Source organism: Rhinoraja longicauda, chromosome 6 (assembly GCF_053455715.1).
Source record: "Rhinoraja longicauda isolate Sanriku21f chromosome 6, sRhiLon1.1, whole genome shotgun sequence".
In the NCBI taxonomy this organism is placed as follows: domain Eukaryota; kingdom Metazoa; phylum Chordata; class Chondrichthyes; order Rajiformes; family Arhynchobatidae; genus Rhinoraja; species Rhinoraja longicauda.
In genome coordinates this window covers 67,852,262-67,879,408 of record NC_135958.1, presented here as the reverse complement: position 1 = coordinate 67,879,408, position 27,147 = coordinate 67,852,262, and the positions used below count along the sequence as shown (strand labels likewise).

General features: G+C 44.7%; 1 protein-coding gene and 1 long non-coding RNA gene across 6 annotated transcripts in view; one reads left to right on the top strand and one right to left on the bottom strand.

The window, feature by feature from the left end:
• Positions 1 to 25,343, top strand: part of LOC144594556 (uncharacterized) — a 41,688-nt gene extending 16,345 nt beyond the window's left edge. Inside the window, exons 2-3 of the long non-coding RNA XR_013547399.1 lie at positions 20,434 to 20,630; positions 23,092 to 25,343. This is a non-coding gene — a long non-coding RNA (uncharacterized LOC144594556). The remainder of the gene's footprint in view (positions 1 to 20,433; positions 20,631 to 23,091) is intronic.
• The window catches only part of recql5 (RecQ helicase-like 5), a 58,108-nt gene that overhangs the window by 14,674 nt on the left and 16,287 nt on the right, over positions 1 to 27,147 (bottom strand). For 4 of the 5 annotated variants that reach the window (XR_013547398.1, XM_078401250.1, XM_078401251.1 and 1 more), the window contains 3 exons: positions 17,364 to 17,591; positions 4,693 to 4,792; positions 3,983 to 4,019 (listed from right to left, as the gene is read on the bottom strand). Coding sequence is in view for 4 of the 5 variants with exons in the window: in XM_078401250.1 (XP_078257376.1) it covers positions 3,983 to 4,019; positions 4,693 to 4,792; positions 17,364 to 17,591 (365 nt within the window). In the remaining variant the exon portion in view is untranslated. Of the gene's footprint in view, positions 1 to 3,982; positions 4,020 to 4,692; positions 4,812 to 17,363; positions 17,592 to 27,147 lie in introns of those variants that run through there. The other variant, XM_078401253.1, reaches the window with a different exon arrangement.

Here is a 27,147-nt window from a genome sequence, read left to right as displayed (position 1 = left end):
CCTCCCTCCGAGCTCCCATTGGTCAGATCCTGTCCTCGACCCTCATTGGCTGGGAGGCTGTTGGGTTCCCATTGTGATGTCGAACACGGCTGATGGCCAGGAATACTTGGAAGTACATGACAAAATAGGCCCAAGTCACCATGGTTTTGTTAAGGAGAGACCTTGCCTTAACAAATCTATTGGTATCTTTTGAGGAAGTAACGAGCAGGATAGACAAAGGAGAGTCAGTGGATGTTGTTTACTTGGATTTTCAGAAGGCCTTTGACAAGGTACCATACCTGAGGTTACTAAACAAAATAGGAGTCTATGGTATTCGAGGCAAGGTACCAGCATGTGTAGAAGATTGGCTGACTGGCAGAAGAGAAAGAGTGGAAATAAAGGGAGCCGTTTCTGGTTAGCTGCCAGTGACTAGTGGTGTTCTGCAAGAGTTGGTGTTGGTTTCTGTTGCTTTTCATGTTGTATGTTAATAATCTGGATGGTGGAATTGATAGCTCTGTGGCCATGTTTGTGGATGATACAAAGATAGGTGGAGAGACAGATAGTGTTGAGGAAGCAGAGAGTCTGCAGAAGTACTTGGACAGGTTGGAAGAGTGGACAAAGGAATGGCAAATGGATTACAGTGTAACAAGGTGTATGATTATGCATTTTGGCAGAAAAAATAAAGACATAGTCTACTTTCTAACAGATGAGAGGATACTGGAATCGAAGGTGCAAAGGGACTTGGGAGTGCTGGTGCAGGATTCCAAAAAGGTTAATTTGCGGAAGGAGTTGGTGGTAAGGACGGCAAATGTAATGCTAGCATTCATTTCCAAGGGACTACAATATAAAAGCAAGGATGTAAGAAGAGAAGTTAGAAGACATGTTAGAAGACACTAGTCTGGTCACATTTGGAATATTGCGAGCAGTTTTGGGCCCCATTTCTGAGGAAGGATGGATGTGCTGGTGGTGGAGAGGGTCCAGAGGAGGTTTATGAGAATGATCCCAGGGATGGGTTAATACGTTGAGTCAACATATGAGGAACATTTGATGGCTTTGGGACTGTACTCACTGCAGTTTAGAAGGATGAGGGAGGATCTCATTGAAACCCACCCAATAATGAAAGGCCTAGACAATGTTTATGAAAAGGATGTTTCCTGTAATGGGGGCTCCAGAACCAGAGGGCACAGCCTCAGAATAAAAGAACAAGAAGGGTCTCGACCCGAAACATCACCCATTCCTTCTCTCCTGAGATGCTGCCTGACCCGCTGAGTTACTCCAGCATTTTGTGTCTACCTTCAATTAGAACTAGCATCTGCAGTTATTTTCCTACATACCTTTAAAATAGAGATGAGGACTAATTTCTTTAACTTGAGGGTGACAAATCTATGGAATTAATTGCCACAGGCAGCTGTAGAGGCCAAGACATTGGGTATTTTTAAAGTAGAGATGAATAGGTTCTTGATTAGTGAGGATGTCAAAAGTTACGGGGAGAATGGGGTTGAGAGGGAAAAACAGATCTGCCATGACCAAATGGTGGAGTAGACTCGATGGGCCAATAGCCTAATTTTGCTCCTATGTCTTATAGTCTCATAAGGATTCAAGATTCCTTAACATGCCTTGCCACTTTCAGGGATTTATGCACTTGGACACGTGGGTTGGTTTGTATCCGTGCTCCTTAGAACACTGCTATTTAATCTATTTTGGCTCTCATCCTTTCTGCAAGTGTCTTAATTTACTTTTCTGGATTAAATTACAATTGCCACTTACCAACTCCTCAGTATCCTCTAGTGTTCTGTTGCTAACCTCATTGTTTACAACAGAAAATAATTTCACTGTACTTCTGTACATGCAAGAAAGAACTATTGACCACTGACATGTCTAAATGTATCCACAGACCTATGTCCAAGTCATGATTATATATCAGAAAGAGCAGTGAGCTGAGAGAACACCATCAATCTCTAGTCTGAAAACACGGTCAAGTTTGCAGGTATATGACTGGGGTTTAAAGAGTAATTCTATGGAAGTACAAGTGTGGATTAATTGGGAAGGAAAACTTCCATGACAGATCATGGTTAAATGTTGGGAAATTTTGAACAAGAGGTATGGAGGAGTACAATAAGGAGCACACAGACAACATAGCAATTGGTTAAGGATGGAAAAAAATTGTTGAAGTTAAAACATGATAAGACATAAACTAGTGACTTTCCAAGTACTGCGACTGTTGTTGAATGAGACACAGTAAAGTAGAGGAAAACAATAATTGTGCAGATTAATTATAAAGAGAAAGTGCAGCAAATTGATGTAGAAATTAAAAGTGAAAATGGCACTGCAGCATGATAGCACATGTTAGAGAATGTGTGGAGGTGGTGAGTTGTAGTGGTGAGAAAGCAAATTTTCAGTCAACCTTGGATATGGAATTTGCGCCAGAGAAATACCTATTAAACACCACAGCTTAAAAATAAAGTCAAATGGAGGTAATGGAGGCCTACGATTGAAAGAGTTCAAAATGCGATAGAAATAAACAAATTTAGTGTTCAAACAACAAAAAATGTTGAAGATACTCAACAAGTCAGGCAACAAATGCTGAGAAATATTATAGTTTTCAGTTCAATAAGTTTTCATCTATCTGGAACATTAACATTATCTTTCCACATAAGCTACCTGACCAGCTGAGTATCCACTGCATTTTCAGATTTATTTCTGATTTCCGGCATCTGTTTATTTTGCTTCTCAAAATATATTCGGAAATGTTAGGGTTAACCCATTCTAATGGAATCAACCTGAATATTCAATAGGAACGTTGTCACACAACTTAGATTTTTTTCCAGGGTAGTAAGCATTTATATTGTGCCTTTTATCAGCTTAAAACATGAGAAAGTATTTTAGAGAGCATGTAATCTCTTCCTCCTGTGGCCCAGTTCTCTCCCTCACCACTCTTCTCTTCATGGGCCACACAAGTCCTCTTCTTCAATATTCAACTAAGATTACAAACTGTGTTTTTTTTACTTCAGTTCCATTTTCTTTTATTATTCCCTGATCCTTTGATTCCCTTAATACAGACGCAGTACGGCCATTCGGGTTCCCACCACCTTACAGAATTAACAACAATTTGCAATATGAATTAAAAATTGCTCATAATTCATTGTGGGGGGAAGTAAATAAATAAACATTTTTTCCCAACTCACATTTTTCAATGTTTGCACAGATGACGCAGTGATATGCAGTTTTCTAGGAATGCAAGGGTTGCCTATATCAAAAGAATTGCTACTTCTGAAGGATTTATCACATATGCTGTCACTGTATTTCATATATTACTGTTCTCAGCCCAAATTGATGTCACAGTGCAGGAGATCGCTGACAAATAGGTCAGAGTGAGATGGAGAATTAAAGAGTTGATAACACGAATGAATGGCCTGTTTTGGTAAAGAAAGTGAGGTGCCTGAAGTTGTATAATTCATATCAAGTTCAAAAAGTTGCAAAGTGCCTACATGGAAGACAGATTGTTCCCTAAGCTTACGTTGGGCCTCAGTGCAGGAGGCTACAGAGGTCAGATTGGGATGGAGAATTAAATTCCACTAATTTCTTCGTTTTTATTTATTTCTTCCTTCTCTCGACTGGCATTAACCTTCATAACTTATTCCCACAGCTACCATGGCCTCACTATCAGAGATTCCATTTTCTCCTTTTCCCATTATGATAAAGGAGCTTAATTCTGTGACATTAACTCTGTTTCTCCATCTTCAGATGCTGCCTAATCCACTGTGTTTCAAGTATTTCCTATTTTTATTTCAGATTTCTGGCATCTGCAGTTATTGTCTATTGCATTTTAAGACTGATCTTATTCTTTTTATCTATTTTTGTTAACCACATATTGTGGATCCACCACTTGGAATCCTTTTCAGGCATTAGAATATTTTTATTTTGTTTATTCTGAACAATTCCCATAAATGCTTGCCATTGCATCCAGTTATTGATTCTTAAGCTAATTTGCCAGTTCACTTACCTGGTGGTACAAAGGTATCCTTTACAGGTTCTCCATTCTATGAGATATAGACAGGTAGATTAGAACTTTGCTGGCAATAGAAGGCACAATATCAAAAGAATGATGGCATCGCTGTCTAATCATCTTCCATTTCCAATCTGCCATTGTGAATCTGCTCCTTTCAGCTATGTAGCCGAAATGTGTTAGTGATAGAAGCATTCACTGACTAGATTATGCCTGGTTTCTCGGTTTCTGGTCATAAACTTCCTCTGGCGCAAAGACTGTCACTGTTTGCTCAGAGTAGAACAGAGGTTTACTGCTCACTCAGTACCATGTAACACCAAAGGGTGGCACAGCGGTAGAGTTGCTGCCTTTTAGCGAATGCAGCGCCAGAGACTCGGGTTTGATCCCGACTATGGGTGCAGTCTGTACGGAGTTTGTACGTTCTCCCTGTGACCTGCGTGGGTTTTCTCAGAGATCTGCGGTTTCCACCCACACTCCAAAGACGTACAGGTATGTAGGTTAATTGACGTGGTAAAAGTAAAAATTGTTTCTAGTGGGTGTAGGATAGTGTTAATATGCAGGGATCGTTGGTCGGCGCGGGCCCGGTGGGCCGAAAGGCCCCGTTTCCTCGCTGTATCTCTAAACTAAACTAAACAAATGAATGCTTAGACACTAAGGCAGTAGAATCAACGTGCTCAGTGGAAGTCCTGAGTCCTACACAACCGTACCTTCCTCAGATTCATCTGCTTGTTATAAAACATATTCCATTCCTTCTTTCTGTGCTTATTTTCTTCATCTGATCCACTATCATCATCTTCATTATCATATCTGAAAGGGACAGAATGAGCTTGGCAAATATCAACAGTCAGCTTTCAATAATTTACATTGTCAGGCCATTTCCATCAGTCAAGATCCATGCAGCATAAAACATTAAATCCATGCAGCATAAAACATTAAAACTGGTGAATAAAGTATTCAGATTTATCTGATACTGTACAGCTTGTCTCTTCTTCCTGCAAAAAAAACTATAAGTGCTGGAGTAACGCAGTGGGTCAGGCAGCATCCCTTGGAGACATGGATAGGTCAGGACCCTTCTGAAACATCACCTATCTAAGTCTTACAGAGATGCCGTCTGACCTATCGAGTTACTCCAGCACTTTGTGTTTTATTTGTAAGCCATCATCTGCAGTTCCTTGTGTCTCTTCTTCCTGCTGTTATCTTGTCTTTCAAAACTGAAATTTGGCTTCTCTAAACTACTTTTGGTTTCTCTTTCATGGTTTTCCTTCCAATTAGCAACATTGCTAGTCCCAATGATCTTTATGAAGAAAAGAGAAATATACAACTTCATATTGTTTATGCAACTAATTTGCATCTTGAGAAATAATTTCAATATCATTTTGTGCCATCAATTTCAACTGCTTAATACAAAGCCTCGACTATTAAATTGAATAAGACAAATACTGCAACCTTCCCCATTAATCCAAAAAAATGATTTCACCTAGTGGTGGCACTCTTGATGAAAGGCAGTCTCCAGCAGCAAACTAACTGGTTCCACGCTTTCAAACTCAGAAAGCAAAAAAACTGTAGATGCTGGAATTCTGAAATGTTAGCAGAAAATGCTGGAAATGGCAGGTAAGGCAACATCTGTCGAGCCAGAACAAATGATGTTTCTGATCGAAGATGTTTTTATCAGAACTGAGAATTGTTAGAGATCAAACATGTTTTAAGTTGCAGAGCAAATGGAGGGTAGTGGAGAACAAGGGGAATATTTGTGATAAAAGCTAATGGAGACTGAAGGATATACAATGGCGGTGTCAACTGAGAACGCTTAAAACATTCAGCTGGTCAGGTCGCATCTGTAGAGAAAAAGAAGCAGAATCAACATTAGTGTGTCACAAATGTGATGAGGCCAACTGAGTGAGTGAGGTGGTGAATGTTTATTTATCGCAACTCATTTGTCTGAAAAAGCAGCAAATTGAAGTTGATGAATGAAAACATGTGGAGAAAGAAAAAAAGACAAATCTGCAACTATGATATGTAAAACACAGCTGTTAGTCCAAAACAAAACAAAATGCTGGAAATAATCAATAGGTCAGGCAGCATCATTGAAGCATCTGGCCAAACCTGATGAAAAATCATCAACCTGTAATATTAATTTTGTTTTTCTTTCTCTACGAATGCCATCTGACCTGCTGAATATGTCCAACATTCTCAGCCAGGTATCACGATTTGTGTCTTTTAGTCCTCCTTAGTCTTCAACCAATCCTTTGCTTGTTCCATCCTTTGCCTTCAACAGGAAACATGTTTGACTTTTAACTTTTGCTCATTCTGATTAAGGGTCAATGTTGGGTATGGGAAAATGATTTAATATGAAATTACTTTTAATATGAAATGACTTGCGCAATTGTACGAATGCGCAAAGAGGACTTAAGATGGCGCTAACATGAATACAGGCCCGTTTGAATACTTGTGTGTGTCTGAGATTTATTCATAGTCCAATTACAGCACAAATACACAACAATTTGGCGACGAGGATGGGATTCCTCTAACAGGAGCAGATTGCGGTCATTTTGAAGTTTTCGCACAACCGGACATGAAGTAAATGATGCGGTATGTAATTGGAAAACATGGAACGCACGTTCGCGAGTGCAAGTCAGCCCATCGATGCAACCTACCGTACAAGCAGTGCTGTAGCCGTACAGTGCAGCACATAGAGGCAGCCATAGCCAGCAGAACATCAATCGTGTTCGCTTGCCAGTAATAGCTAAGCCACCCTACTGTTAGGTGCCGTGCAGCCCAAGGCCCAAGATCAGCCGCCGCCATTTTGTCCCCAGCAACCGCCACCGACGGCGAGTATCTGAGTATCGGAGAGCAGAGCAGCGACGGTGATAACGGTTAAATAGTGTTGTTGTGAACCGAGTATTAATAGTGTAACCATGGCTAATCCAATTGTTGGGAATGTGCCCCAGTTAGAATCTGGTTATACTTTTGAGGAATGGACTGAAGTCTTGGAGGCGTGGTTCACTTCAAACGATATCACGTCAGAAGAGAAGAAAAGCGCATTGTTCCTTACAGGTTTAGGAAGCAAGGGTTACCACACCCTACGAGCATTGTTGCAACCAGCTAAGCCTGCAAGTAAAACGTTTCTGAAATGTAAAGATGCTTTAATTGCTCATTTCTCGCCAAAACCAACAGAAATAGTGCAATGGTAAAGATTCTATACCTGCACCCAAGCAAATGAAACAATCCCTCAGTTCATAGCAAAGCTTCGACAGTTAAGTGAGGGGTTTAATTTCAAGGAACTGGAGAATATGCTGAGAGACAGATTGGTGGTAGGATGTGCAGATGTGAACATCCAGCAGAAACTGTTGGGTATTCAAAAATAAACTTTTGAGAACGCAGTCAATATGGCGACAGCGATGGAGGTTGCCAAACAAGATGTAGAGCAGATCCAGAAGATCGGAAGGCCTCCAGAGAATACTACCTCCATCAATCAGCTTCAAAGGAAGGCGTTTGAACTACACAAGACAGGGAGTCAACCAAGGACACCAAAGACGAGGGTCACTACTCTAAGAAATGATGGAGATGTGGTGGCAGCCACGAGCCAGCGAGGTGCAAATTTCGAGATGGCAGGTGCTTCAGGTGCTCTGGAATGGGCCACACTAAGAGTCAGTGTGCGGCTGTTAGAGCCTACCAGCGGAGGAGAGGACAATCTCAGAAAAAAGCAAACCACTTGGAGGAGACAGCTTCGAATTCATCATCAGAGGAAACCATGAGCCACTTGGACGATGAATCAATCAACAAGTTGTCAAACTCTGAACCGTACGTATAAAGCCACTTTGATAATGAACGGCAGGGAGGTACAACTAGAAGTTGACACGGGAAGTCCATGGACTATCGTACCAGATGAAGTCTTCAGCAACCTCGGTAAAGACCCTAGGCTAGATCCCAGTAGCATCAAGCTGAAATCCTACACTGGAGAGAAGGTTGACATCTACGGACAAGCAGCGGTACAGGTACAGTTCGAACCTCACCGTAAGCCCGAAACGCTAACCATAGTGGTAGTAAAGAAAGGTGCAAGGCTAATGCGAAGAGACTGGTTAAGGAAGAACCCTGGATTGTTGTCAAAGCTAGTCAGCCAGAACACGCCAGAATCAAGATTAAGTCCACCGAGTAGTATGCACAGTTTGCAAGATGCCATGGACACAGTACTCAACAGACACGCCAAACTGTTTGATAACAGCAGCCATGGAGTACTGAAGGGATACCAAGGTATATCCACAAGACGAAAACAGGGGAGCAAAGTTTTACAAGGCAGCTCCTGTTTCATATGCTGCTAGAAAGCAGATTGATGCCGCATTGGGTGACTTGCTGCAGGATGGCATTATCAAGCCTGTGAAGACAGCAGATTTCGCATGCCAGATCATAGCTGTTCCAAAACCAGATGGGAGAATGAGTGTCTGCGGCAACTACAAGCTCACAGCAAATAAGGTGCTGAAAGTCGAACAGTATCCCCTTCCAACTTTGGAGGGTCTACTGCAGGAACTAGGAGGAGAAAGCAAAGAGTGAGGATTAATGGGTCCCTTTCAGAATGGCAGGCAGTGACTAGTGGGGTACCGCAAGGCTCGGTGCTGGGACCGCAGCTATTTACAATATACATTAATGACTTGGATGAAGGGATTAAAAGTACCATTAGCAAATTTGCAGATGATACAAAGCTGGGTGGTAGTGTGAACTGCGAGGAAGATGCTATGAGGTTGCAGGGTGACTTGGACAGGTTGTGTGAGTGGGCAGATGCATGGCAGATGCAGTTTAATGTGGATAAGTGTGAGGTTATCCACTTTGGTGGTAAGAATAGGAAGGCAGATTATTATCTGAATGGTGTCAAGTTAGGAAAAGGGGACGTACAACGAGCATGGGTGTCCTAATGCATCAGTCACTGAACGAAAGCATGCAGGTACAGCAGGCAGTAAAGAAAGCCAATGGAATGTTGGCCTTCATAACAAGAGGAGTTGAGTATAGGAGCAAAGAGGTCCTTCTACAGTTGTACAGGGCCCTAGTGAGACCGCACCTGGAGTACTGTGTGCAGTTTTGAGAAAAATTTGAGGAAGGATATTCTTGTTATTGAGGGCGTGCAGCGTAGGTTTACTAGGTTAATTCCCGGAATGGCGGGACTGTCGTATGTTGAAAGACTGGAGCGACTAGGCTTGTCTACATTGGAATTTAGAAGGATGAGAGGGGAACTTATCGAAACATATAAGATTATTAAGGAGTTGGACACGTTAGAGACAGGAAACATGTTCCCAATGTTGGGGGAGTCCAGAACCAGGGGCCACAGTTTAAGAATAGGGGTAGGCCATTTAGAACGGAGATGAGGAAAAACGTTTTCATTCAGAGTTGTAAATCTGTAGAATTCTCTGCCTCAGAAGGCAGTGGAGGCCAATTCTCTGAATGCATTCAAGAGATAGAGCTCTTAAGGATAGGGGGTGTGGAGAGAAGGCAGGAACGGGGTACTGATTGAGAATGATCAGCCATGATCACATTGAATGGTGGTGCTGACTCAAAGGGCCTACTCCTGCACCTATTGTCTAAAAGTTCTCTAAACTAGACCTCTCCAATGCCTATCATCAGATAGAGTTAGACCCTGGAGCTCGAAAGTTCACCACGATTAACACACATAAAGGTCTCTTTGAATATATCAGACTGCCCTTTGGGATATCCAGTGCACCAGCCATGTTCCAGAGATATTCCCATGTGCAAGCTATACCTTGATGATATCTTCATCAGCGGAAAGACTGACGGAGCACCTCAGGAACCTGGAAGCGGTCCTGTCAAGACTAGAGACCACTTGGGTTACGTCTGAAGAAGGAGAAGTGTGCACTGATGCAAGAGTCAGTCGACTATCTCGGACATCGACTGAACAAGAATGGTCTTCGTCCTCTTCAAGACAAAGTTGCTGCGGTGCGGGAAGCAAAGCAGCCTGTGAACCAAAGCCAACTCCAGGCATACCTCGGCTTACTGGGGTATTACAGGAAGTTTATACCCAACCTGTCACAGGAGATTGCACCATTGACTCAGATGTTGAAGGCATAGTGCAGATCAGCAGATTCCAAGAGTGGGAGGAGAAGCAGCAAGCCTGATCCCAAGTTCAAATGGGGAAAGGAACAAGAGCAGGCATTCCAGAGATCCAAGCGTCTTCTTCAGAGTGACAGTGCGCTGATGCATTACGATCCAGCCAAACCCATCCTGCTCCAAACGGATGCAAGCCCCTATGGCTTAGGTGCTGTGATAAACCATGTTGAATCAGATGGACAAGAACACCCGATAGCTTTCGCTTCACACACTCTCAAGCCCAGCGAAATGAACTACGCACAATATGAAAAGGTTTATCGATAATCTTCGGAATGAAGAAGTTCCACAAGCAGTTACATGGAAGGTCTTTCACCATTGTGACTGATCACAAGCCTCTGATGGGACTGTTTGGAGACCACAAGCCGGCCAGCCCGATGGCCTCTGCTCATGTAGCAAGATGGCATATGATCCTGTCTGCCTACAGTTACCAGATAGTCCATCGAGAAGGCAAGAAACACCAGATCTGCACACACGCCCTGTTGATGCACAGGAAGTGAAGAGGGCCACCAAGAAGGACAGAGTTCTCTCCAAGGTAAAGAACCACATCATGGAAGGGTGGCCAAGTGCAAGGAATCTTCCAGAAGAAGTAAAGCCCTTTGCCAGCAAGAAAGAAGAGCTGTCAGTGGAAGATGACATAATCCTGTGGGGACCACGAGTGGTTATCCCAGATAATCTGGAGATGAGGACTAGAATCCTTGAAGGACTTCATAGCACGCACCCTGGCATTGTGAAAATGAAGGCATTGGCAAGATCATACGTCTGGTGGCCTGGAATCAAGAAAGAGTTGGAACAACAAGTGAGAAGTTGTCCAAGCTGTCAGCAGAGCATAGTCCTGTTGCAGCCCCAATCCATCCATGGGAGTTCCCCGAGAGACCGTGTAGAATTCACTGTGACTATGCCAGCCTCGACAATGAGAATGTGTTCATTGTGGTCGATGCTCACAGCAAATGGATTGAAGCCATGCGGGTGAAACAGGCAACAGCAACAACAAGTGATTGCCCTGAGGCGGTTGTTTGCAACTCATGGGTTACCAGAAACGGTGGTCACAGACAACGGTACGCAGTTTGTGTCTGAAGAATTTGCCAAGTTCCTCAGCAGCAACAACATCTGCCACATTCAAACATCACCCAAGCACCCGTCCAGCAACGGACTAGCAGAAAGAGGGGTACAGACGGTGAAAGCAGGTGTGAATAAAAGAAAAGGAACAGACCTGGAACTAAAGATCCAGAAGTTATTGCTGACGTACCGAGTCACACCTCAAGGAACAACTGGAAAGTCACCCAGTGAAATGATGTTCAGAAGAAAGATCCGCACTAAACTTGACAGTCTGTGACCCGATCTCAGCAAAACTGTTCGAAGGAAGCAAGCCTCAAAGAAACAGGCAGCAGATCGAGGAAGCAAGAAGCGAGTCTTTGATGTGAATGATCATGTCATGGCCAAGAACTTTACATCAGGTCCCATTTGGCTTTACGGAATGATAGCAGAAGTCATCAGTGAAGTCCTGTACAATGTAAAGTTGAGTGAGGGAAGAGTCGTTTGTCGTCATGTCGATCAAATGAGAGCATACTTGCCAAAAGGTGACGAACACACCCACTTCCAACAAAGAGAAGTGGTTCAACCAAACTATCCACTGATAGTTGGGCCAACTCCAACCGTAGGTGTAGATCCTGGAAGCACTTCAGAGAGGGACGAACATTTAATCCAGTGATAACACAACATCACAGCCGGAGCCGGATATTGACAAACATTTAATCCACAGTGATAACACAACATCACATGGTTATCAACATAAATTGATAACATCACGCCCTGTTGATGCACAACATCAACATAAGTTGGATATTTCGGAACAAATGAAAAATCCAACACAGACAGATAGACGCAGGTGTAGCGTGTTGATAAAGGCAAGGAGCCAGGTATTTTGGGAAGGTATATTTATTGGTTCGTGGGTCTCAGACGGGTCTAGTCTGCCGGAATGGCTTGGCGCCCAAACCTTGCCCTTATATACCTGCGTCCAGGACCGCCTCCCAGGACTGGTCCATTCCCGTGCCGAGGGGTCGGTAGTAGTATGGCCCGACCCTTGGGAGCCGCCACAGTACCCCCCCCCAGATCCGGAGGCACGAAACGCACTGGTGGTCGCACAACCCGACCGGACCGCGTACGGTAATCGGTCGACAGAGGGGCCGGCGGAGGCACAGTTGGAGAGACAGGCGGTGGGACCCGCAAAGGGGGGCGACCTCGTGGGCGGGGCCGGGCCACCCGCACCGGTTGGTCGATGTCTAAGTGGGCCGGCTTCAGGCGGTCAATTGACACGGCCTCCGGCCGGCCCCCCATGTCCAAAACAAAGGTGGTCTGCCCGTGCTCCAGCACCCGGTACGGGCCTTCATACGGCCTCTGGAGTGGCGCCTGGTGGGCGTCACGGCGCAGGAACACAAAGGCGCAGTCCTGGAGGGCCGATGGCACGTAAGGGCGGAATGTCCCATGGCGGGACGTCGGCACGGGTGCGAGCTTTCCAACTCGCTCTCGGAGGCGATGTAGGGTGGATGAGGGTGGTTCCTCTCGCCCCGGCAATGAGGGCACGAACTCCCCGGGCACCGTGAGCGGAGACCCGTAGACGAGCTCCGCTGAGGATGAAGCCAGGTCTTCCTTGGGGGCAGTCCGGATGCCCAGCAAAACCCATGGTAGCTCGTCCATCCAGTCGGGGCCGGCGAGTCGCGCCTTCAGCGCTGCCTTCAGCTGCCGGTGGAACCTCTCCACCAAGCCGTTTGCCTGCGGGTGATAGGCCGTGGTGTGGTGCAGCCGCACGCCCAACAGGTGGGCCATGGCCGACCACAGCTCGGAGGTGAACTGTGGCCCCCGGTCCGATGAGATGACCACCGGCACACCAAAGCGAGCAATCCAGTGCGCGGCCAACGCACGAGCGCATGTGGCTGTCGACGTATCAGCCAGTGGTATGGCCTCCGGCCACCGCGTGAAGCGGTCCACCACCGTGAAGAGGTGGGTGATGCCCCGGGACGGCGGGAGCGGGCCCACAATGTCCACGTGCAGGTGGTCGAAACGGCGGCAGGGTAGACCGATCCCTTGGAGTGGCGCCCGGACGTGGCGTTGAATTTTAGACGTCTGGCACGGAATGCAGGTGCGGGCCCATTGGCCAACCTGCTTGCGCAGACCATGCCACATGAACCGCGCAGCTACCAACGAGATCGTTGTCCGGATGGATGGGTGAGCCAGCCCGTGGACCACGTCGAAAACCCTCCTGCGCCACGCGGCCGGGACGATGGGGCGCGGCTGACCTGCCGACACATCGCAAAGTATCGTCGTCGCTCCGGGGCCGAGGGGAACATCCTCAAGGCGGAGGCCAGAGATGGCAGTCCGGTAGGCGGGCATCTCCCCGTCCGTTAGTTGGGCCTCCGCCAGGGCAGAATAATCAATGCCGGGTGCCACTTCTAACACGGCATTGATGGCGGGGCGAGACAATGCGTCGGCCACCCGGTTTTCCTTCCCCTCGATAAAGCGGATGGAGGTGGTAAATTCTGAAATGTAGGCCAACTGGCGCTGCTGTCGGGCGGACCATGGGTCGGAGACCTTTGCCAGGGCGAAAGTGAGCGGCTTGTGGTCCGTGTAAGCGGTGAACGGGCGGCCCTCCAGAAAATAGCGGAAGTGACGAACGGCCAGGTACAGGGCGAGGAGCTCGCGGTCGAAAGCGCTGTACTTCTTCTGGGCGTTGTCGAGGTGCCGGCTGAAGAAGGCCAGGGGGCGCCAACCCCCGTCCGTGAGTTGCTCCAGTACGCCACCAACGGCCAACTCTGAGGCGTCCACCGTAAGGGCTGTCGGGGCATCCTCCCGTGGGTGAACAAGCAGCACAGCCCGAGCCAGGGCCTCCTTCGCGCCGTCAAAGGCTGTTACGGCCTCGTCGGTCCACACGACGGTCTTACGCTTGCCCGCCAGCAGCTCGTATAGCGGCCGCATGATGTGGGCCGCGGATGGCAGGAACCGGTGATAAAATGCCACCATGCCGACGAACTCCTGCAGGCCACGCACCGAGGACGGACGGGGAAACCGGCGGATGGCGTCTACTTTGTCCGGCAGGGGAACCGCTCCTTGCGAGGACACACGGTGGCCGAGAAAGTCGATTGTGGCCACGCCAAAGCGGCACTTGGCGAGGTTTATGGCCAACCCGTGTTCGCTGAGCCGCTGGAAAAGCTGCCGGAGGTGGGCACAGTGCTCCTGCCGCGAGCGGCTGGCTACCAAGATGTCGTCGAGGTAGACGAACAGGAAATCCAACCCGCGACAAACGCCGTTCATTAATCGTTGGAATGACTGCGCGGCGTTCTTGAGGCCGAACGGCATCCGTACGAACTCGTAGAGTCCGAACGGCGTGATGATTGCCGTCTTGGGTACATCCTCCGGGTGGACCGGGATCTGGTTGTAACCTCGCACCAGATCCACCTTTGAAAATATCGTGGCCCCAGCCAAATGGGCGTTGAAGTCCTGGATGTGGGGCACGGGGTATCGGTCCTCGGCGGTAGCGACGTTCAGCCGCCGATAATCCCCGCAAGGCCTCCAGCCCCCGTTTGCCTTGGGGACCATGTGGAGTGGAGATGCCCATGGGCTGTTGGAAGGGCGGACGATCCCCAAGGACTCCATCGTACGGAACTCCTGTCGTGCCAGGCGTAGTTTCTCAGGCGGGAGTCGGCGTGCTCGTGCGTGGAGGGGTGGGCCGGTAGTCGTGATGTAATGGTACACCCCATGCTTGGGGGTCGATGACCGGAATTGCGGGGCCATAATATCCGGAAAGTCCGCCAGCACCCGAGCGAAATGGGAGTCCACGGACGACAGCGGGCGTACAATGGGGTCATTCAGCCGCAACGCGATGGGCTCCATCGTGGCGGAGTGGACCAAGCGCTGCTGCCTGACGTCCACGAGGAGAGAATGAGCCCGCAGAAAGTCGGCCCCGAGCAACGGCTGGGAGACGTCGGCGATCGTAAACAGCCACGTAAAATGACTGGCGCCGAAAACGATGTGGACCGTGCGGACGCCATATGTCTGGATAATGCTCCCATTTGCCGCGGTGAGGATGGGCCCCCGCTTCCCAGAACGAATGTCCAGCGGCGAAGGGGGCAGGACGCTCAGCTCCGCCCCGGTATCCACGAGGAAGCGGCTCCCGGAGCGCCGATCCCAGGCGAAGAGGCGGTGAATCTGGCCGGCCACCGCAGGGACTATTGGTAGCCGGCCCCGGCGTTTCCCGGAAATGTGCACGGCTGGCGGCATTGTCGGGCTGCCGCACCCCAGCGCTGGTGGTAATAACACCAGTACCTCTTGCTGGTGCTGGCTGGAGCCTGCTGATGTGGGACTGCAGGTGCACGACCCGCAATGGCCACCGGGGGCGATCTCGCAGGCCTCCGGGGCATAGCTGTCACTCCTTCCACAGCTCCCCCGCCCGACCGGAGAAAATCGGGCGCTTCTCGAGTGACGTTTAGCGCACTGACGTCATCACGGCGCGCCGCCCACAGCGCGTCCGCGCGCCTGCCGAGGGCCCGGGTGTCTTCAAAGGAGACGTCGGTGAGCTGCAGGCGAATGTCGGCCGGCAGCAGGTGCAGGTATGTATACTCGAACATCAGGCACGGTCTGTGCCCGTCGAGCAGCGCGACCATCTCCTTCAGGAGGCTAGATGGGCGCCGGTCACCGAGGCCTGGCATGTGGAGGAGCCTTTCGGCCCGCTCCATTCGGGTTAGCCCGTAGGTTTGGAGCAGCAGCTCCTTAAGGGCTTTATATTTACCGTCGGCCGGTGGGTCCTGGAGGAACTCCGTTACCTCTTCGGCTGCGTCCTGGTCAAGGGCTCCCACCAGGTGGAAAAACCGGGTGTTATCCACCGTGATGCCCTGCAGCTGGAACTGGGCCTCCGCTTGGTAAAACCAAATGCGAGCCCGGGTGGTCCAGAAGGTCGGGAGCTTGATGCCTACCGCGTCGACAGCTGGGGCCTGGTCGGCCTGCGAGCCGGACGGGCGGTCGGCTTCTGTTTTCTTGTCCATCCTAATGAATGGACCGTCGAGGTCACCAATGTAGCGTGTTGATAAAGGCAAGGAGCCAGGTATTTTGGGAAGGTATATTTATTGGTTCGTGGGTCTCAGACGGGTCTAGTCTGCCGGAATGGCTTGGCGCCCAAACCTTGCCCTTATATACCTGCGTCCAGGACCGCCTCCCAGGACTGGTCCATTCCCGTGCCGAGGGGTCGGTAGTAGTATGGCCCGACCCTTGGGAGCCGCCACACAGGTCTAATAGAATTACAAGAACACCTACAAGATTTGAGGATTATGTTCTGTATAAGTGAACCTACGTATATACTAACAATGTCATGTGTATTTTGTTTGACACATGTTCGTACGATATGCAGGTCTGTTGGTTGATATTATGTGATGTTAGAAATGAAATTGAGTTACCTACCTCCATGTAAAAGGGGGAGGAATGTTGGGTATGGGAACCTGATTTAATATGAAATGACTTTTAATATGAAATAACTTGCGCAATTGTACGCATGCGCAAAGGAGACTGAAGATGGCGCTAACATGAATACAGGCCCGTTTGAATACTTGTGTGTGTCCGAGATTTATTCATAGTCCAATTACAGCATAAATACACAACAGTCATCAACCTGAGATAATACCTCAGTCTCTTTTTCTTCACAGATATTACGTGAACTACTGAGTACTTCCAACATTTTTATTTCTGTTCCATACCTTAGTACTTACTAAATAATAAACTCTTAACATGGCCCCCATTTCTAGCATCAGAGCCATTTCTTACTTGAGCCAAGCATAACCAATGTTTAAGGTGTAGGAAAGAATTGCAGATGCTGGTTTAAATCAAAGATAGACCCAAAATGCTGGTGTAACTCAGCGGGACAGGCAGCATCTCTGGAGAGAAGGAATGGGTGACGTTTCAGGTTGAGACTCTTATTCAGATGTCTGAAGTAGGGTCTCAACCCAAACGTCACCCATTCCTTTTCTCCTGAGTTACTCCAGCATTTTGTGTCTATAACCAATGTTTAAGATGGTTTCAATTTAACTTTGAAGCATTGTTTATGGCAAGCATTCCAACTCTGTTTTTAAATGGGACATAAGGAAGTAACTAAATGAAAACTCTTGATACAAGCTTAGCAACATCACAAATTCTAACCAGGATCGTCTCTTACAACATACAATCATCAACAACACTGAGTAACATCACATACAAATATTTCCAATAAATCTTCCGACAGTTAACCTACCTTTCAAAGCCATAGCCTTTTCTTCCCCCTTCATACAAGTCACCGATGTACCCGAATGGCCCTGCAGCAGTTGGCTTTGTAACAAATGTATGCGCCTTGCTGACGTGGAGCCTCTGAAGGGCATCCAGTTGCTTCATCACAGTGTCTGGATTTTTGCAGTGATCACATGCCCGATTACAGACTGGCATTTCATCTCCAAAATATTTGGCAATGGTTGCATGCCGACACCTTACACAAAATGTCAAAGAATAAGTCATCAAAACCAGGACCCGATCTCCAAAGAAAACTAACATGATGAACACTCATCTGACAAACATTTACCCCACATACACAGCAACCGAGATGGAGTACATATACTGTGTAGTCTTTTAAAAACATATTGGTTAAAAGTGCAAAATCTCTCTGGTTTATCTGATTTTGCACTTTTAACCAATATGTTTTTAAAAGACTACATTATCATCCAGACCCTGCCCCTGATTTTCTCCAAAAGTATGGTTCAGACTGTTAAAGAGTATCTGGCATTTTGGTCTTTTCTATTTCACTGGTTTAACCAACCTTTTGAGAGTCAGTCACTCTAACGAGATATCATACATGTATATCAGTTATCTATGATTAAAAATACAGAGGCTACAGGGCAAGATTTCATTGTATATTTTTAATATATAAAACATTGAGACCATTAACATTCTGCACCAAGGACTATCCCCATGTCTTGATTCTGTACTATTTTCCTTTAAATTCCCTCATTCAAGTTGGCCTTGGTAGGCAAAAGTCCAGAATATGTGCCCAATTTCTAAAATGCATTTGTATTCCCAGATGAGATACGCCTGAGGGATATATTCTAACTCTCATTCACACTGCTAATAAAATAGTCATCCAGCTTTTCACTCTGGCCTATTATCAGCTATTTAATAATAAATTATTTCCAACACAATTATCTGCCTTGGAGTTGATAGTAAGGGACATACCAGGTATGTATGCAGATGGCCACACATATATGGTGATCAGGTGTAGATAAATAAGGCACATTACCATTAAGATGTAGCAGACTCTTTCACAGATACAGTAGGTTACCATAAAGACAAATGTTTACAAGCAGGTTCTGAGAATTGCCACATGGTTATATCAGGCTCACTCACAGGTACCAAAGAATAATGCACAAGTTTAAGACGGTGTCACAGATATATTAATGACCATACAAGATTACCAAGCAGATGCATCAGTGTCACACAAATGCCACATAGATGTGCCAGCATCTCTCAGTTTCAGGTGAATACTACACAGATAAACCAGTATTATACAGATATGGGTGATCACTATACAGCTCTACCAGTTTTGCACAGATACAGCTGATCATAACATAGGTGATCATGGCACACATTGTCATAGGAGTTTCACATGGACACGGGAGATTATCGGATGTACACTAAGACTACACCGAGGTGAAAGTAATTGTACTTGATAAACATGCTCTTGGGTATATTATTTAACCAGGATGGTCCCACATTTTCCTATAGATCTTATCCAAGTCCATTGCACATATTTTTTGGTATTTGCAGTAATTCCGATCCATCCTACATTGTAGCTTAAACCAACACAATGTGACTCTTATCAAACTGACCCTTTCACTCGGGACAATATTGTGAGACAATCAGAAATATCTATTCTTTGTACTTGCCCAAAACTGCAGAATTTGCTTTAATGTACAAAGACAATCATGAAAAGTTTCTAATGATTTCAACAAATCACACTCTACTGCTGTGATAGATCACAGTTCTACTACACCACTAATATACAATGGCAAATTACATCTCCAGCCATACACACTAACCCTCTACTCCTGGCTTCATTCCAGTTCATATCCCAATAAGAAAAAGAAATTTCAAAAGCCCACTCAGCCCTTTGAGCCAGGTCAAGACTGATTACCTGTCCCAATACCACTTTCCTACACTCTGCCCAAGTCACTTAATTTAGACTTTACATGCAAAAATCAATTGATCTGTTTGAAAGAATTCAATGACCAAGCCTCTCCAACCCTCTGTGACAGAAATGGCTTAAAGAGCTGAATGCCTAATTCTGTTTTCATGTCCTCGATTACTCAGCTGCAGGCACAGTATCCGTCAAGGCTCGTTCACATTCACATGAACTGGCAGTGTTGTGAAGGCAGTATGGAGCTGACTGCACAGCACAGGTACCAGACAACACAAACATTCTCTCAGTATTAAAAATATTTAGAAAAGTAATTTCCCATTTCACCTCCTAAATGCAGCAGAGAAATAATTTCCCAGGCTGGTCTGTGCAAGTGTGGTTGTGCTTGCTGCAATGAAATTCCCATCAATAGCTGAGAAAGTTGGACCATTGCATTCCTCTAGCCTTGCCTATGAGAGCTGCCTTTGTCCTTCACTTGAGGGCTGAGCCACAGCACACACAGCTCCTGTACAGTATTCCCAAACCAGAGCCCAACAGTACCTCAACGAGTTCAGTCACAGAAGGCTTCGTCAGTGTGAATATCAGCTGCCGTTAATAGTGCAGGCAAGAAATGTGTGAGCCCGACAGCAGGGAATATGGAAGTCTCAATGCAACAAGTCAGTGAGCAGTAGGTAAGGACATTGGGAAAAAATACCGTGTGTACTCTTAAAAACTTGGTGTAGCTATCAAGAATTAGGTCATTAAGATGTGAGGAATGTAACAGAATTCAGTGAGTTTTCACCTGCACCCCCCCCCCCCCCCCCCCCAACCCCTCCCTCCCCCATATACCACAAAAGTGGAGGCAACTTGCATTTTGTACTTGAGTCTCTGGAGCAGAATGTGAACACAAAGTCTTCCGATTCAGAGGGAGAAATTTGTTGCCCAGTGCGCCACATATGACACCGTCTTCAAAGTAAACGTATGCAAGCAGAAAGAACAAATGCTGGAAACACAGAGCAGCTCTAAGCTCTCAATGGGAATGTTTGTCTGTTTTCAGATATTGTTCAGCTTGCATTCCAATGAAGAGACTGCCCTTTTCAAATGTTGTACTCTTTTTCCCCCCAGAGTCTTTCCCTGCCAACCAACATTTTATGTTTTACAGATAATTATCCAGTAGCTCGTTCAACACTATCAATGCCATTAAAGTTCCCTCCAATTGGTTCGTACAGTCCTCAGCCAAAATGTCCATCCATGCACGTCTACAACAGCTGGAGGCTTTTGTCTTCAAATTGATCACCAGGCTACAAGAATTCGATACTCTCAGATTCATCTCCTTTATCGTCATCTTGGGATTCGTCGGTAAGTAACAATTAAAATTATCATATGGAAAGTATTACTCCCGATTTCAAAAATTAAAAGGGACACAAAATGCTGGAGTAACTCAGTGGTACAGGCAGCATCTCTGGAGAGAAGGAATTAAAAGGGACAATCGGGTAATGGTTAAAGTCAGATAGATCAAGCACGGAAACAAGCCCTTCAGTCTACCGAGTCCACGCTGACCATCAACCATCCATTTAAACCAATCCAACATTAATCCAATTCCCGTCCCACCTCCAGATTCTACCGCTCACATACACAAGGGGGGCAATTTACAACTGCTGTTAACCTACAGGTCTTTGAAATGTGGGAGGAAACCAGAGCACCCAGACAACCCATTCATGTCACAGGGAGAATGTGCAAATTCACCGAGACAGCACCCAAGTTCAGGATTGAACCTGGGTTTCTGGCGCATTTGGGCAGCAGCTCTGTTACCTATAACAGCTAAATTGTGAACAAACAACAAGATTTGTGTGGCTAGTTTAATGAAGTTGAAGAAATCACATAACATAAAGATAAAAGGAACATGTGTTTTTTTTCTTATCCCTAAAGTTTATAAAGGACCTTTGAACATATTTGTCAGAGTTAAGATATACGCCAAGAACGCAATTCAGATAAGCGTGATATGTTGCATTTTAGATAGTCAAACGAGGAGAGGGCCTTCACAGTGAACAGTGTGATCCTGGGGAGTGTTCCAGACCATAAGGATCGAGGAGTACATTCACAGTTCCCTGAAAGTGGCATGACAGGTAGATAGGGTGGTGAAGGTGGCTTTTGGAACGTTGGCCTTTGTCATCAGGTAAACGAGTGCAGGTTGGGAGGTCATGTTGCAGTTGTACGAATTGTTATGAGGTCACACTTGGGAGTATTGTGTTCAGTTTTATGTCACCCTGTTATAGGAAGGTTATTAAGATGGAAAGAATACCAAGAAGATTTTTGAGGATTTTGCCAGGACACCAGGGCCTGAGGTATTAGGAAAGGTTGAGCAGGCCAGGACTTTTATTCCTTGGAGCACAGGTGGCTGTGGGTAATCTTATAGAGGTCTGTAAAATCATGAGGGGAATAGATAGGGTGAATACACACAGACGTTTTGTCAGAGTTGGCTAGCACAGTGGGCTAATAGTTACCAGGCACTGCACCAAGATCCCAGAGGATACACTTCAGAGGAATCTTAGTCAGACACAGCAAACCTCTGTCCAAACCTTTCAAATGGATTCCAATCCAGATTCCATTTGTAAAAAGCACAGTGTATAGTTTAAAACAGTATCAATTACCGCATTACAGAGGATTCTTCACCCTTCATGCAGATATGGATTTGAGTTCTAAATAATAACACTGCAAAAATTGTATTTTTGATTGTTATAGACCGTATAAATTTATAAATTTCCAGACAATATTTACAGCCCTTAAACGAGCTGGAATATCTGGTTGCCCTGTGAATGGAGACACTGTGAAAGGAAAATGGTGACAAAAATCGAACACAAACAAAATCCTTACAACTGTAGAGTCTTGTACTATTATAGATCAATGGACTTCTTCCTAACAACCATCAGGCTATTGAACACTACAAACACCAATGAAACTTCAAACTACGAACTGTCTTGTTCACACGAGAGACTTTAGGCTTTTTTTGTCTTGCACTATATTGGGGTTTTTTTTATTTATTAAACTTTTTTGTTGGTTTATTGTGTTACTTATTGAGTGCAGTGTTTACAAACCTGTTGTGCTGCCGCAAGTAAGAAATTTATTGTTTTGTTTCAGTACATATGACAATTAAACATTCTTTAATTGTCATATGACCAATTGTCATATGACCAATTGTCAAGACCATCAGCCACTGAGCACAGAATATACAGTTGATATTCTGGACCAGCACGAATGATATATCTTTTACAACAGGCACTAAGGTCTGTTGACCAAATGAAATAATTTCTGACCATTGAATATGTCCATCACTTTGTCAAAGTCAGCAAAAGCTAAGGATGTAATTGCTTAAACAGGCCACATGCTAGATCTTATGCCAAAAGGTAATATTCGGATATGGCTGCATTTCATATTTTAAATTGTCATGCCAAGGCAAGTTAGCACTCAGATCCAACAATAAGAGAACTGTTTTGCTCTCTTATTCTGGACTGGAGCATCACCATTCGTAGCTGTGTTGAGTAGTCTATTAAATCTAAGAGGTGAGGATGTAGAACACTCTACCACATTAAATAATTAAATCTCCTGGCACAGCCACACCTGTTCTTATAGCTTCCTGTTAAAGCAAGTATTAAAAGGAAATACTGCAAGCCTGAGATGAAAAAAAAATGGGAGGAGGTTAACATCCATGTAGCATGACCAGCAACATAGATCTATTGGTCAAAATAACCAAACTGTGTGCGGTGAATTCTGAACTGTAAAGTTGCCATTGGTAATTATACTGACACCACTCTGTTTTCAGGTACTTTTCTCCTGCTAGTTCTTATCCCCGTTATATACTGCTGCTATTCCTGCATTTATCTCAGAAAAATGAGCCGGGTGAAGCCTGCACCAGTAAACCCCACGAACATTACACCATGAAGCAAGCAATGAACAAATATGGTGCATTGGACGATGGACTTTACTGTTTTGTTGCAGCAACAATGTATCACAACCTGTATGGGATAAACCAGCTGCTCAATGCACCATGTCCCATACAGACCACCCTGGTGCACAGTTTTATTGGATGGATATAAAACAAATCTCTAATACAGAATACCCCAAATCAGGTAAATAAGCAGTTGTGCAGATCCAGCATTTATTCAACATTCTTAACTCTCCTCAGCTATTAAAATAAGTACAGCCGGATAGAAAACAATTTCACTCTTTATTATTCAAATGCTTCACCGTATACCACAGGCCAAACCATGCATTAACTGATATCACATACAATAACCCGAACAGCAATAGCAAATACCAATGGAAAGAAGACTTGCATATTGTTCCATTCTCAGGCCATCCAGTCAGTCATATATTTTATGAAGTGTAATCACATATTTCAATATTTTAAATATTGGAGCAGCCAACTATTGCAAATGTGCTCTCATAAACAGGATGAGGGATGACCTGATTTAGTTAAACTGATTGAGGGATTTGCATACTTTCATATTTCCTTATGACAGAGGAAGACACTATTCAGCCTCACAGATCAATCCTAATCACCTGCTCTTTGCCCCTATAACATAATCGTCCCACAGTCCCATCAATTCTATCATCTACATCACACCAGGGGCAATTTACCTACCAACCTGCACGTCTATGCAATGTGGGAGAAAACCAGTACACCTAGAGAAAACCCACACTGTCACAGGAAGAGCGCACAAACTGCACCAAAGGTCAGGGTTGAACCCAGATCCCCAGACCTGGGAGGCAGCAGTTCTATCAGCTGTGCCATCCAATATTGATTATTACATTTGAGATATTCCTAATGTCATCAAGGGGTCTTGTACATCCACCCAAAAGATTAGCAATGACCTTGGTTACCATCTTATCTCATCTGAGAGATTGCCTGTTGATGGTACGGCATACCTGAGATACACTGAGCCAGTTACCTCCACCCAAGTCAACACACACTGATCACCATCCTCCCCAGTCACAGTAGGACTCACTTAAGCTCAAAACAACTAATATGACCATTAACTATACAATCTGTTACGGCACCAACTACTGAAGAGAAACAATTTCAGTCCTACACAATTCCTGAATCACTGTAAGCAACCAAACCACACGTGTCCAATTTCTGTGTAACCTGCTTTAAGATTATACAGATAAAAAATGATGGAAACATTCAGCAGATCAAGCTGTATCTGTGGAGAGAAATAGTGCTTGAGGTTGAAGACCTTTTGTCAGAACTGGGAAGGAGATAAAAGCAGCACAATAAGCTGCAGGGAAAGAACATTCTATGTTAGAGTGAAACCAGGGAGACCATGGTGATAAGCTGTAAACAATGAGCAGTTAGAGTGAGAACACAGAGAAAACAATGTCTGACAGGAGAATGAAGAAGTGTGAAAAGCAGAGCGGCAAGACATGGTCAGTAGATCAGGACCTCCACACTCAGACAGAAGAGCATGAACACAGCAAATGCTGCCTTGTTGGCTTTCATTTCTTTCATTATCATATGTCTGTGGAAATAATATTGTATGCTGGTTGTTTCTATTGTATAGTATTATAAAGTCATTAAACATGTTTTTCACAAAAACTGGTGAGAAAAATTTGAAGCAAATAAAATACAAGAGATAGAAAAATAAACAGAACCTCCTCACGGTTCAAACAGAATCTGTATGAAGAAAAGTTTGGTCTTTATGCTTTGAGTATGCATCCTTCAGACAGACATACAATTGGTTGTAAAATATAACTCCTCTATTATAAGCAAATTACTTTGTAGTTCAGTGGGCAGAGCACGAGCGCTGTTTATTCTTGCGTGCAACACTAGGAAGAACACATTTATCCACTCAGAGCCTCATCGGCTCCACATGCCACATTGGTACCTGTGGTATTCATTATTTAGTCGTCTGTTTCTTCAATCAAGTTTCAACAGCTTGATCTGGAAGCAATGGGTTTTTTTGTGGCCAAAAGAACAAAGCAAAGTAAATTGAATCGGTAAGGATGGGTGAATTATTTTACTGTTGTAATAATTGGTTTAGTTTGTAATGTAATCATTGTATCAAAATAAAAGATGGAATGTTATTTTGAAATCGACCCAAAATGTTAAAGGTCTGATGAAAGCTAAAAAAAACTCAAACACAGAAAACACATCATATTTCCCTTTACATTAAGTGGGGAAGCATGACTATCTAGGTGTCGTTTGCAAACTTCAGACAAACAAGATTGTTAATAAATTTAGTGTCTGCAGCCCAACTCAGCCAGCCAAAGACTTGTTCCTGGCAACCTGCAGGTTATATGATCTGCATGTAGTCCAAGCTTATAAATGGCTTGATGCAAGAGATAGCAGCCATTATCTATGCAATTTTAGTTTGTTAATGAGAATAAAAACATGATTCTTTCAGCCAACTGTTGGATGAATACCTCACCCACATGAACTCAATTCAGCACGGCCAAACTACCATTCAAAACTGGGAAGTGAACCTTTGGCATACTGAATTAAGGAATGTGTCATGTCTTAACAACATGTACCACATTCTTCCCCTTATGCAAATACTGACTATCTGCACTCTTGTGCTATCAACAAATGTAATCCAAGGGTAAAGTCAAACCAGGTAGTTCCTAATCATTTTGAGAATGTGACTAATAGGTTCAAAGATCAGTTGGTAAATTGTCTTATTTCATCCAACAATAATGATTCTGGTCTTTCACAAGGATTTTATACTTTTATACTGAGAATACGATGTGAATATTAGCAACAGATCAAGCAAGTGGAGACAACAACTTGAGGGAGTCGGATCCACTTCTTATGACAGATAACCGAAACTAAAACCAACCCTCACCATTCAGAACCAATAGAACACAAGACACATTTCTGAAAATTGTCCCCAAAATGACATTTCTTAATCTCTGGGTCATGCTGATAAACATGCATAGCAAAAATGAATTTTGTTAACCCAGATTCTTCATCTGCCTCTTTCTCAACCAATTATGTTCTTGCAATGGACATTAGTTATTGCCAACTAACATGACAGGAACAAGTTATCCAGAAAACAATGGCAATTTGTCCATGGTGCATGTATAAGTGAAAATGTAGCCCAATCAGTTGGAATGCAATTGGAAAATTAAAATCATCAATCCACCGGCAATTCTAACTCATTTTCCACCTTATACCAACCAACACCTCTCCCATCAACAAACCTAAGGAACTTGCTTCCTCAAAGTCTAATGCACTTAAAAGTCAGTCTGATTTTACTGAACAACCATATCTCTATGTACCATCTCCTAATTTTTTCAGAAAAACTTTGTTAAATGCAGGTTTTTTCCTTCAATACTGTTCCTTATTCCCTTGGTTACATCTCCTCTAATCACTCTCTAACCCCAAAGCAAAAGACACAACTCTCATTTTAGTAAACTGAGCCCATGATCCAAGCTGGCATTCTAACACAGTGAGGTGATGTATTAGCACTGACGATCCTTCAAATCATAAGCAAAGCTCCTTATAGAAAGCTACGTGAAGAAAAGCAGGAGGATTCACGCTGGTGTCCGAACCAATTTTTCTCAACCATTTCACCAAATTACCAGGTCTAGGAGAATTTATCTCATCAACCCGTTTGAGATTCTGCTGTGTGCTAATTAACTGTTACATCTACCTATAAGTCACTACATTTTAAAAAGTACTTCATTAGGCTAACCCAAATGTGAAAAGTACTACAACTGCCCCTCCTTGCTAATGCAGAATACAAAATACCATTTGCCGCTCCAAAATGCAATAAAAGTAAATGTGTTTCAATTCTTATTTACTTAACTAAATAAGAAAGTCATAGATAAGAAAGTTGGTCAGAGCTAGGTGCAACTCCCCCAATGCAGCAACATC